At 38.5% G+C, this 14362-nt stretch overlaps 1 protein-coding gene across 2 annotated transcripts in view; it reads left to right on the plus strand.

The window, feature by feature from the left end:
- LOC126816621 (glycine receptor subunit alpha-2) overlaps positions 1-14362 on the plus strand; it is a 65248-nt gene continuing 50886 nt past the window's right edge. Inside the window, exon 1 of one of the 2 annotated variants that reach the window (XM_050543318.2) lies at positions 1-343. In XM_050543318.2, the coding sequence (XP_050399275.1) occupies positions 328-343 (16 nt within the window). In that variant the 5' untranslated portion in view covers positions 1-327. Of the gene's footprint in view, positions 344-6310; positions 6437-14362 lie in introns of those variants that run through there. The other variant, XM_050543320.2, reaches the window with a different exon arrangement.

Raw genomic sequence — 14362 nt, forward strand, 5'->3', positions numbered from 1 at the left:
GTTTTGATGGAATTTAATCAATTTCTATACCAAATTCTATATTCACTTTAAAGGCCTAGTTTACCCTGCTCATTTTGGTTATTGCGTTAAATGGCCTATATACTAGATACAATCATCATGAACACTAATAGTTTCATTTATAACACAGAAAGATTCTGTAGCAGCTTGGGAATACAGTATATTATTAGTGCGAATACAAGCCAATATTTTAAAAGGTCGATGCAGCTCATTACCATAACATAACTATAAAGCGGACCGATAACGTTTGAAAGTTATGAGAGCTTGTAAGTGCACCATCACCAAAGGAGGAGACGTTTATCAATCACCATGGTAACCAAGACAGGTAAGTTCTTGCCATTAGTCCCGTTTGATACTACTGAATTATAAACATGCGGAAGGCCACCGCTCGCCTGGAACCGTTTACATTAACTGATCATATCACAAAACTGTTGTGATCCACAAGGTATCACGGAATTAATCGGTAAGGGCCTAGTTCCAAGTAAATTTCATATACAACAAATATATCACTGTGCTCTGATGTTTTTATTCATTTATGTATAAATATATAGGCTCAGCAAATGTTCCGTAGAGGAAATCAAAGGGGGGGGGGGGGGGTTCTTGCACATTTCTAAGTTACAGACCATATTTTTTAAAAATAATAATAATAATGATAATTTATTTTTAATACAGCTATTTAAATAAAATCTCAAAACGCAAAATGTTTTGTTTTTTTGGGACGGGGGGGGGGGCTAGGTTGCTCTCCCCCAAGGAAATAAAATGCATCTGAGGAGAGGATCTATGAAAAAGACGGAAAATTTCAATTTTAAGACTGAATTTGGGATATTGGCGTATTATATTTTGATATGAATATTATAAAAATTTAAAGGAAGGAATACGACTTTAGCGTACCTATATAATAATTTATGAGAAAAATGAAAAGTTCGGAATCGGGTTAGAGTGCGGCTTGTTTGAATTTTGAAGATTATCATGCCTGGTGCGGGCTTGAATCAATCTCACTCGGTATTATGCATGATATGCGTGCGGACAATCATATATTAGAGACTTTTGGCAAGCGGAATGTTTCCCATCCGTATCACGTATCCGTATCGTATACGTGATGCGTCGCGTCAATGTAGTTTTAGAGTTTTGGCAGATTTTCGCTGAGCTTAGTTCTATTACAGCATGATGACAGAGCGTCTAGCCTACAATTTCCAAGAGGGGGCGAAGTCGCTCGACCGTCGCTGAGCCATTAAAAAAATTGTTGGTTTCACTATGTATCATTTCAGAAAGTTTATACCCCATTACCATAGAATAAAATCATTTCAAAATTTGCAAGGTCGCACCCCACTACATTTACCACGTAGATCAACCAGCAAGCAGACGGACAGGAAAGGTATGACAATACTTAGCAAAAACCATCAAAGCTAATGATTAAATTCCTGTCTTTATCATGGTTAAAATCACATTAAATACACACCCTCGTGTTCTAGGATACACATAGATTCATAAAAACGCTATGATACAACATTTCAGTGTCTAAAGGTAGCAAAATTGACGGTAAAAAGACGACAATGTTATACGGAACTTTTGCGTATGAAAGCTGTTCGATACGTGCTGCTGTATCCGTGTGCCGTATCACGTATGAGAAATACACACACATTGATGACGTCACATGCACAATCCATACGGATAAGCGAAGCGGACCAGGAATTTACGCTTGCCAAAAGTCTCTATTGTCATTGTGGGCGCCCCTCCGGAAAAAGGCACCCGACAGATCACGCCGTTTTCGGCGCCACATCAATCAAATTGTGACTTTAATCGTGTGATTCATTATGGGGAGCCTCACCATTTGGGGGGCGCCTCATATATAACGAGGGGCGGTTGGGCCGGTTGGTCGTTGGCTTCGTATTCTGTCCAATGGAAAGGGCGCTATTCGCCGGTATTTGCACATAACTGTAAACATACCTGGGACAGCTAATTTATAACCAAATTAGAAAAGAAATCATTATGAAAATTGACATAAACCCCAGAAACGTCATTTCCGAAAACTACCATCTCGCCGACTCTCCCACGCTACTGGGCACAGCACAGCTTTGGCATGGGCCAAATTGACCAGGAACAGGGCCCCGCGCGGAGGACTTAGGCTAGTGGGCTAAACTTGGTGGCCCATGAGTTCCAGATGGTGTAATTATTTTTGTATTAATGCATGTCCTATAATAATAAAATTGTGCTCTCAGTTACCCCGTGTCTGTATATATTTTCACATTATCTGCTTTGAAAAGGGCACAACTGAGCCCCGATGATAAAAAAAAAAATGACTATCTCATGGTTCAAAACTTACAAAAACGAGCGTACATACAAAAATCCTCACAATTGGCCCGGTAGGTAAAATTCTGCTAAACAAAATGTGTCACTCAAGCTGAAAATGGCGACCATCTTGGAAAATAATGGCCATTATTTAATTTCAAGTGGCTAAATTTTCGTAATAAACGATACAAAAGTACAACAGACATTTATGTGATTCACTTTTGGGAATTGGTATCAGATGTATTATACTCTTTGGCTGTTTTCATACGGAACCTATTTTATAACAGCCAAGAATTGATTAAACATGTTGCGTACCTTTATTTTCATCGACTCTATGAAACACTCTATCATAAAACGTTTCAGCAACCAAACAGAATGATGTTTTTTTTATCCAATTTGTTCAAGAGGTCCGTCTTAATTAGACGGGAAAGTGCACAAAAGTACCACGTTAAACACCATTTCATCTCACCATCAACAGCAACCATTCAAAAAAACATTACCCAGGTGCATGACATGGCCATGGCTGATTGCCGATTGACCACTCGACATATTGCGACTGTTGTTGAACACATTATCGCCAACGAGTTAGGAATGACAAAATTTCTGCAAGATGGATGCCAAAGTTCTTGACTGTGAATTAGAAACGTTTCAGATGCCTGACAATCTGCGCCATTTTGAAGCAGATTCTGATAATTTTTGGGCCAGATTTGTAACCATGGATGAAACCTGGATTCATCACTTTCAACCAAAATCCACCTGTTTCTAAAAATGAAAAACGAACTAGCCGGTCGTCATTTTCCTAGTAATGATAACGTCATGTTAGCTGTGAACGACTTTTTTTTAAGGTGGCTAAAGATAATTTCTTCCTAGTCGACATCCAGACCTTGCAACATCGTTGGCAGAAGTGTGTACACCAGGAATGGGACTATGTACAACAATAAATGAAAACCATCGACTTTATACAAGTCTTTCACAGATAGGCTTATATTTTTTTGAAACTTCGGTCGGTGCTGTCCAGCTAAAGATAGTACAAAAATGATAACTTTTCAAATATATAGATAATTTTGTACTCTTTCAAAAAAGAAACGCATAGATGATATGGAAAGAAGAAAAGGGTTTGGTTTTACAATGTTGATGAATGACCATATTTCGTAATGTTTCTGCAATGACTCAACAGGTCCAAATGTGACACATGCGAAAATTGCAGGAAATCGGCGTGAAAAGGTCAGATTTTGTCGAATGCATTTGAAACTCTTGGGAACAGATTTTGGTAGTGTTGGGTATTTAAAGCTGCGATGCCCGCAATGGTGTCGACGAATTTACAGACTAAGGCCTCCTCGGGGTAGATGAATCGCAGTAAGCAGTCACACGCCACACGAAATTCCACCAGAGCACTTATTCTGCACCTCGTATGACAAATGCTGCAGACTATCGCTACATTTGGGTTCTGCACTTGCGTCACCCTACTGCAACGACTCTGGACGCGTGCCATGTATGAAAGGTGTGTCTGTACAAACGAGAACGGTTCAGCGACGAGGTATGTTTCCTTTAAAACGACGTGATGGGGGACAACGTGTGCACAGGCGTCGCAATGAAAGTTTTACCAAGACTGCGTCGTGCAGGTTGACAGATTCGGTAGAGGTAGCGCCGCGATGCCGGGAACCTTCTACGCCGACAGAAGTGAACTTGTTTCGCAAAGGGCAACGTCATATGCTTCCCATTTTATATCCACAGATAGAAATATTTCAGCAGGACAATGCCAGACCACACACAGGAACGTGTAACAATGAATGTCTTTGAATAACTGGGACGAACTGGACATACGTCTATGCCAGGGTGACCCGGTCCCCCAAACGCTTCTGCAACTGTCACATGCAGTATAGGAAGGGTGGGCTATGATGCCACGTGCTCGGATTCAGAGGTTCGTTCTATTTATGTCAAGAGTGATGGATGCTCATGATGGCCACACAAGGTACTGATTTCGACGCGGGAGCCACAGTACCCCAGTGGTTGTCTTCTCCACTGTCGTCGGTCAATAACGTAACGCAATTAATACAAGTTTGTATTAAAAAGACAATTCCATGTGTTACCTTGTTTGTAGAGTATATCCTTATTAAAGTTTCTGTGTACAATAGTATTAGTCTTGGTTACGAAAATGTCTTCTCCACTGTCCTCGGTCCATAGCATAACGAAATTATACAACCTTGTATTAAAGAGACAATTCCATGCGTTACCTGTTTGGCAGAGTATATTTTAATTAAGGTTTCCGTGTACAATAGTATTAGTCTTGTATTACGGAAATGTCTTCTCCACTGTCCTCGGTCCATAGCATAACGAAATGAAATGAAATGGGGTTTAACGTCCCACTGTTCCCATAGCATAACAAAATTATACAACTTTGTATTAAAGGGATAATTCCATGAGTTTCTTTGTTGACAGAGTATCACAAAAAAAGGTTTCTGTGTACAATATTATTAGTCTTGGTTACGAAAATGCCTTCTCCACTGTCGTCCGTCCATAGCATAACGAAATTATACCACTTCGAATTAAAGGGATAATTCCATGCGTTTCTTATTTGACAGAGAGTTTTCTAAATAAGGCTTTTGAGTAATCATATAGATAATAAGTATCAAACGATCTTTGTACGAGAAATAAACAGATGGACTATTTTAGATTAAAATTCACATTCTGGGATTTTACCATCAGGCAAGTACACTGTAGGCTTACCACGCTAAATGATTTAAAATCCACTTTTTAAAAATATTTTATTTGTATTTTTAATGTACTCTTTAGCATTATTTCTATTTTTGCCATCACTTTTAATGGACCTTGAATTACTTGATGTTTGAAATAAATGGTAAAGTCCCCGAAACCAATTGACGTAGCGCGTAGCTGTACTCACTATTGCTGTCTGGATCCGCCCTTGACAATATCATTGATCCACTAGAATGTGCCAGGACAGCTGTTGATTTTTTATTTGTAACGGAAAATAGTTTACCGACATTCACTTAAGAGAAAAATCAATTGTCTTTATTGTCAGTTAACGCTGCAGATAATAACTAAAATACGATGCTTTGTGTTATCAATAAAAACCCGGTGGGTGGAGAATGGTCTCGGGGGCTCACTAATGAGTCCAGTGCGGCTATTAAATGTATTTCGTTGATCACAACAATTCAGTCGTTAATTTGTTAGCATTACAATGTCGGATCAAAGAACGTTTACAATTTCCCGATACAACTAACGATAATGATGTCACGAGTCACGGTTGTACATAATACACCTTAATTAAGTTGTAGTTAATTCATTTTGCATAAAAAAAATCAACACGCATGTCAGTTGGTTCAGGTGTAGATATTTATGAATTCTGCATAAGCCTGTTAAGCAACTTTATAATATAAGGTTTAAGTGTGAGGTTTTTGTATAACGGACGTATTTGAAGCTTTTATTGCCAGTGATTACATGACAGTTCTTAAAATTCAATCAGTTTTGCATAAAAAAATCAACATGCCTGTCAGTTGGTTCAGGTGTAGACATTTATGAATTCTGCATAAGCCTGTTAAGCGACTTTATAATATAAGGTTTAAGTGTGATGTTTTTGCATAACGGATATATTTTAAGCTTCTATCGCCAGTGTTTACATAACAGTTCTTGAAATTCAATCAGTTTGTGAATGAGAATACAAGTAGACCTACGTGATTTTAATGTTACATTAAGTAGAGTCATTTCTTTACATTCGCCAGAATAAGTTACCACCTTTAATTAGAAGGTTGGATTAGGTCTATTGGAATTAAAGTGCCGTCTGCTTCGACTTAAACCGTTTGCAGGGTATCATTAGAACCAGAAAGAAAGACAGTGACAGATATTTTACGTCGCTGTAATTATTGTGTTTAAAGATCGGTTTTAGTTTGTTTTATGGTCATTTGAAGCATCGATGCTATTAAAGAAAGACTTGTAGCGATTTGGCGAATACCTGTTAGGCATTGATTCTTATTTCACGACATTATTCCTTTTATTTTCAAGAACTGCTTCCCAAAGATACCCTACAGAAAGTGCTGTTATTTTTAATTGTTTAGGAAACAATAGACTACTTTTGTAACATAATAGTTGATAGTTTACTATCAACGCCAAGGTAAGCCCCATCATTTTATTTCATATTGACCTATATAGATAATAACACACAGATTTGTCATCATGAAATAAAATCGTAATTTAAGGAATGGATATTTACAAATAGACGTTAAAAGCACAGCCCTTCATTAAAGCGGCTTTGAGTAAGATTAGATAAAGAGCTGATAGTTCTCGCTATCTGAAAATTCCAATCAAATTACTTTACTCTGAGCCCAGATATCGGCGATATTAAAGCCTAACCCCGGTTGTCATTACTACAAAGTCTTGATTATCCATTTTTACGTACCTAAATCTACCTATATCGCAGCCATCCGATGGCATCGAGAGTTGATTATGGTCTTGGTATGTTCATTAATGTCTATAATTAATAATTTGTATAACATTTCATTAATGTCTATAATTAATAATTTATATAACAGGCCTAAAGAAAGATTTAACTGATGCTTAATATCTGTTAAAGTTACATAAGCCCTTATCTAAATATATGTATACTCCTCTGAACACCAATTCAGACTTTCATACTGCGTTGGATTGTATACCAATGACGTGAGACATTATAGTCTGGTTATGTTATTTCTAACTTACCATTTTTCTCTGAAGGCAAATGTTGATGAATATATTGAGACACGATCTGTATGGGATAAAATTACAATTGACCAGAGTTGAATTAATGAAAATAAAGATCCGAATTAAACGCCAGTATTGAAACAAATGAGAACGGTGTTCTTGAACCGAGTGATTAATAACGATGAATGAACACAGATTATTTGCTTCTATAAATGCTGCATATTATATAAAATTAATAGTGTTCGGATATTCGAACAAGAATACTATTCGAATATTGGACGGGTCTTGAAATTTGTATTCGAATACTATTCGAATACTATTCGAATATTTTCAATTCTTGATATTAATATATTTAAAGTGGTTTATATTCAATTTATTATAATTTCTAATTAATTATGTGAACAATGCACAAGATTATATTTTAGCAATTGCCAGTGTATCTTTTAAACTGCCAATCTGTACACAAGACCTCGGCCTTCCATGAAATCGCAACAAGTAGACGCGGACCTCGACCATACTCCAGTCAACTGCCATCTCCGTCAGATGCTCTTTTAGTTTATCCGAGGTATGTGAACCTGGACATGATTTCACTTCCAGAGTCTTAGCCACCATCTCACAATCTGGTGATACAAAATGAGCGGTTAAATTAATGCAAGACTCATTTTGTTCATCTAATGTCCATACATCTGTGGTCACAGTGGCTAACTTCTGACTTGGGTCATTCCTGATTTGACAATGAAATGAAATGAAATGGGGTTTAACGTCCTACTGTTTTGCTCCGAACTGGGCTAATGAAGACGGGCATACGCCATACAGTGTGCTATGAGGGAAATTTTGCCCGGACAGCGGCACTACGGCCTACTCTTATATCGAATTCCAACTGTCAAGGGATCTTTTACGTGCACGCCAATGTGTACACGGGACCTCCGTTTTTCCTGATTTGACGTTCGTCGGAACGAACGGCATCATAGATTTCTTCCATTCTTTTTTTTGAGTGTTTTACTTGACGGCAAATTGTGGGATGGATTCAGGGCTTCTACCAATTCCCGAAAATGGTCATTGTCAATAAGAGAGAGGGGCGGATAATGCTTGGCTACAAACTTTATCAGTTTCTCAGTGATGATTTTTGCTGCGCTGAATCTTACTTGATGTTGCCTGAAGAACTTTGTGTATAACTTTTTAATTGGCTGAATCTTGCCTGACCCCACGTCCCGTTCAGAGGAAGTATCTGGAGCTACGTAGCCATGTTTCAACTTCATGTGGTTCCAAAAATTAGCCTTGATGTGATATTAGTCAAGACCATGGAGGTGTATATATTATCAATATATACACCTCTATGATCAAGACAGCCAACTCCATCGCGGAACTAACTGGCTAACCAAAGTAGGTAACATGCTACTAACAGAATAACTGTCTCTGAAGACGGTAGATCTATGTAGGGGTAGCACCCTTACAAGCTGTGGTTAGGTAATCTAAGTAAGCTTTGAATGTAAATGTGGCAAGGGAAGTCGCCTTTGATAATATTTGAGAGCAAATAGGTTAAATAATAGATATTCGAAAATATTCGAATATGGTAATTGCTATTCGAATATTATATTCGACGAGCGAATATTCGAATATTCGTGCCGAACACTAAAAATTAACGTATGTTTGAAAATTTAGCTAGTTGGGAATGAAGAATTTTGAGTATCTTAGCTTATGGTCTCCTTATTATTTGTATATTTACGTGGGGGATTTTCCTGACACTGTTGTTTCTGCATGTATTCTTATCCAGTCTCATCTGCCTATATCAGGATCTTTAACTAGTACCACACTCGACCTTGCCTCTATTCAGTGGCTGCGTCCGTCGTCGGTGGTTGGAAGGGCAAAGCTGGGACAAAGTCCAAGGTTAAGGAGGCAAAGGCGCGAGCTTTAACTAGGCGTACGGGCCTCCCTAGAAATGTTTGAAAAACAGACCGCCGGAAATGCAGTCTGGCAGTATTTCAGGCACTGGTCGTCGAGATAAATAGATCTGGGACCGGTTGCTCTAGCGGATCGTTATCTTGCTAAAGTATCGTTTGTTAACGGTCCGTTAACTTTCTGTGCTAGAAAGTCAATTTCATTATCTGTTAGCTAACGGATTGATTAAAGTTAATCCAAGAGAAGACCGAATTTAAAATTTTTAAATTCAATGTACATGTATAACAATTTCATAGAAGTTAGTATTAACAAGAGACAGTGGGACAACTGTACAGTCTGTTCACAAAACTTAATTAAGACAAAAAGATAACTGTAGAATTTACTACAAAAACACTATAAAATAACCATAGAATACTTTATTTTTCCTTTAGAAATTCTAGCATAAATCTGTAGGAAAAATTATGGGATTTGCACTACAGACAGAAACTGTAGAATATTTGGACCATTATTTCCTACAAGACCCCAACATTTGGTAGAATACTATATAATTTCATCCTATAGAAAATGGAATAGCCCCCCATCGCCCAACCCTCTAGATTGTTCTATTAAAAATTACACTGGTAATCTATAACTTTTTGCTAAGGGTATACTTATAATGAATGCCATCGTTAAACAGATAATGAGCCCAATACCTCCGTTAAATATAACGTAAAGTTAACGAGCTTCCAGCAACAGACTTTCTCTCCGTTAAAGATAACGATCCATTAACTCCATGTTAACGAGTAGTTAAAATGTAACGGAACTTTAAACAACCCGCCCCAGACCAGATACCACCTGTCGCCCGACCACTAGTTTACCTGACCAGAGAGGAAAGTGTCAAACGAACGGACTTACAAGCCCTTAAAAAGAGTTTACCAGATACCGCCTGTCGCCAAATCATTAGTTATCCGACAGAGAGGAAAGTGTCAAATCAAAGTGAATGAATATTTTCGCCACGATATTTTGAGAAATAGACTGCAGCTTGGCAGTATTTCAGACACTGGTCGTTGAGATAGAGCTTACCTGATACCGTCTGTCGCCAAATCACTAGCTTATCCGACCAGAGGGGATAGTGGCTAACGAACGGACTGGAAGAATCAAAGTGAATGAGTTTTCTCGCCGCGCTGAACCTATACCACAAAACTTTGAGGATCGTTAAAACACTTCTCAAGTGGTTCACGTGTCATTGTTCATAGTAGGTTTACAGCAGGATAGGCTTGGTAAGAATCTACAACATGCAAGTCTATGCGTGAGTCGGGATGTGGGATTTAATCACGGTAGAAGGTATTGGTTATCGAAACATATCACAAATATTGCGAGGGGTGGGGTGGGGAGGGACAAACAGAGGGCGGGAGTATATCATCGAATTTATGAAACAAAATTGAAATCTGATTAAATGTATCTATATTTCATTTCGTTTTTTTTATACTTTCGATGGCGTACACGACACGAAGATCTGACCGGTTCTAGTGAAAGGTCGTGTCAGGGATCACACCAGTGGCTTTTGACCTATGACGTCAGACATTGATTAATCAATCAGCGTTGACGCTTCCATTGCAGTGGTTTACCCACATTTCTGTGCATCGCCCGCCAAGAACTCGCCGTAACAGACCGTTTTTATTGGCTAATCCCTCACTTCAACCAGAATGCGTGCTATATAACAAATCTTTCAGATCCGAGTGTTGTGGTGACAAGAAAAACGGTATTTTGAACTATAAAAAACGGAACGACATAGGATCTGAACTCGCCCGCCCCCCACCCAACAACTTATATAAATCAAGCGCTCCCTAACGCCAAGAGATCGGACAAGCTACGCGTGCAACATTTGACGTCACTCGAGCAGACAGCTCTTAATCGTCAAAGTGACAATTAGTGACACCTTCGCATTATTGTCCTGTGCACGCTCCATGGGTGTTTTTCAAGGAATTCAGTAGAGAAATGAGCTTTTACAAATATAAGTTAGATGACAGCCAAATTTAGCCGACACGCCAGCTTAGTTTAGTGGTAAATGTTTAAAGTAGTTAAGTCTTTAAATCAACAGTGATATTGTGATCTTACCGGGAAAAAAAGGCTTCAGATATCCAATAATTAGGACAAAGTAAACATTTTACCATTGGTACACGAATCGTGTACCAGAATGCGTTTCACCGCCATTTGTAACAAGGGACTCGAAGAACGAGGCTAGACATATTCCGCGTGTGATGTCAAACGTTGACGCCATTATTCTTACCTGGGAAGCATGCACAATAAATACAACCGATGTACACTGGAATAACCAGACATTAGAGATTACCATTCGATTGAGACTTCACGCGTATTTCGCCGAACATAACTGATTTGAAATTAGAGTAAAATTTCTAGCTCCTTTAAACTAAAACTAAAATGTCGACATAGTTATAGAACAATGGTAAATAAAACAAATTGAAACACAGGGTAATTACTGACTAATTTGTCTGTTTGGTTTTATTTCGGACTTCCCTGCTTAACTACAAAGTGACACACACTAATCAACAACTGTGTTTTATGTAATGGCTTCAAACCCGTGAGTCTGTTACATTCTTGTGGCGACTCGTTCTAACCACGCTTCAACCGCAGTATTGTACTTGTTGGTGTGGCGAAGTAATAAGTATCGAAGCCTATAACTACCATTCATAATTACTATTTTTCGCCTCTTCAAAACACGAAAGTCGAAAAGTAGAAGTTGCGACAAAATGTGAGGCGACAACACGCTATACAAGCCAAAATCAACTCGAAAATAGGAAATCAAGAAATAACACACAGCGATAATAGTGCCCCCCGTTTTTTCCTAATTTCTTATTTCGACTTGCATTTTGGCTTGTACACCGTCTTGTCGACTTTCGACTTAGTCATATTTTTGTATTTATTGCGCCAACACGCATACCAAGCCAAAATGCAACTCGAAAAGTAGAAATTAGGAAATTAACACACCACGCTATTAGCGACTTTTCGCCTCGGAAGTTGTTGTAGTCTCAGTTTTTCAGGTCGCATTTGAATACGCGCAATCAGGGCTCACACTGTATTTCATTCTTTTCTATGGTGGCTGATAGTGGCCATGTTAAATCTCGCCCTTTTCATAACGCGACAACACGACATCACGACAGTATTGACGCAATCATACGACACTTTATTCTGTCGTATCATCGTGTTATTTTTATCGTAACGTCGAGATGTCGACTTATTGTCCTAGTCTCTTTCTACAAGTCACAAAAATACAGCTGTACTCATTACATCATATATAGGCCTAAGTAGTAGATTTGATAAATATAAAAGAGATAGTAGGACAGCGTTGATTAATTATTTGTTTTCTCAAAATAATGAAACATTTTGTGTCCACAAGTGAATTATATTTGGTATTATATTTAAAAAATCTAGAATTACAATAGCAGGACCAAAGTGAGTTAACTAAGTTAATTCCTTGAAGAAAAAGTGGTGTCGGGAGGTATCACACAAGTAAGCATTCATTGCCATGTGTACGACACCCACCAATATTTATAGATGACTGGAGCGATAGTTTAAAAATGATTTCAGAAGACAGGGTGGGAAGGGGATTGTAAAAAAACCAAATCGGGTCACATTCTTTAAAATCACAGCATTATCATAGTGCAGCACGTCACCCCAATAGTTGCAGGAGTCTTTTTTTTTTTTGAATGAGGTGGAGAAAACGATTCACAGCCTGTCATTGAGTCAACTGGCGTGGTTTTGAATCCCCGGTTGTACGTGACAAGGTGTAGGGTCGCCTGTCAAACCTCGTGGGTTTTCTCCGGGTCCTCCGGTTTCCTCCCACTGCTAAAGACCCCTACGCGCAAACGATTTATTGAAATAAAATTAAACCATATATTAGTCCCGAAATGACCTAATTTGTGTCGAGTGGACGTTAAACCCCTCTCTCTCTCTCTCTCCCTCTCTCTCTCTCTCTCTCTCTCTCCCCCATTTGACATCACTAATGGGATTGAGGCCTAGATGAGTAAAAATAGGCCCAGTAATATCTTCAACTATGAACACACTCTAAAAGCCTCATACCCCCCCCCCCTCCCCCCACGTCACCCAAATAGATGCAGGAGTTTTTTTATGAGGTGGAGTAAACGATTCGCAGCCGTTATTGACCTTATCGCATATAGGCTTGCATCCGTTTGACATCACTGATGGGATTGGGGCCTAAATGAGTAAAAAAAGGCCAAGTAATATCTTCAACTATGAATACACTCTAAAAGCCTCATACCCCCCCACCCCCACGTCTCTTATTTAGTTTTACAAATAATTCCAGAATCAATGAAATGGTATCAATGATGTTTGATACAACTGGAAAATAATATGTCAAAAATTGATTAAACATGAGAAATATTATTACATATTGAATCCGTATCAGTGATAACGTACATTTACTCAATATGTTCCTTCCAATGGATCATCATTTAACATGAAACAAGGAAAGCAGCGATCAAGAAAAAGATTTAAAAACACACACATTTCAATATGACAGTAGTGATTCGGTCATGCATTTACATTCGAGAGTGTCATGCTTTCTTTGAAAGTAATGATTGTGCCAAATTTGAACAAAGTCAGTTTACATTCGCGGCCTATAGGTAGAGTGTTGACAGATCAAACGTACAAAAAAACAAAGAAAAAACCAGACCTATAAAAATATATTTCTAAAACTCTTTTAATTTTGAAATAATATTGTTTTCGCGTGTGCTAAGTGTTTCAGCGAATACATGTAGTTACAGAAAGGGTCTTGTAGATTAAGACTATAGCGCATATGCAGTTTCAAACTTCCGAGACGACAAGTCGACAAGTCGATGATACGACAAAACCAAACTGTCGTATCATCGACTTGTCGACTTGTCGTCTCGGAAGTTTGAAACTGCACATGCGCTATAGTCTTAATCTACAAGACCCTTTCTACAACTATTCGCTAAAACACTTATCACACGTGAAAACAATATAATTTCAAAATTAAAAAAGGTTTAGAAAATATATTTTCATAGATCTGTTTTTTTTAAGGTGTTATCTGTCAACCCTCTGGTATAACTACAGACTGCGGAACTAGATGTTCAAATTTGGCATAATCATTACTTTCAAAGACAGGATGGCATGAAATGAAATGAGATGGAGTTTAACGTCCTACTGTTCTCTCCTAAACTGGGCTAAAGACGACGGGCATACGCCATACAGTGTGCTATGAGGGAATTTTGCCCGGGAAGCGGCGCTACGGCCCGCTCTTATATCGAAATCCAACTGCCAAGGGATCTTTTACGTGCACGCCAATGTGTACACGGGACCTCGGTGTTTCGTCCCATCCGAACGACTAGACAAGGGGGAACCACGCCGGTAAATCTTGATGAATTTTGTCGGCCAATGCAGGGATCGAACCAATCTGTGAAAAAAGTCGTCTAATATCTCT

Source organism: Patella vulgata, chromosome 3 (assembly GCF_932274485.2).
Source record: "Patella vulgata chromosome 3, xgPatVulg1.2, whole genome shotgun sequence".
In the NCBI taxonomy this organism is placed as follows: domain Eukaryota; kingdom Metazoa; phylum Mollusca; class Gastropoda; family Patellidae; genus Patella; species Patella vulgata.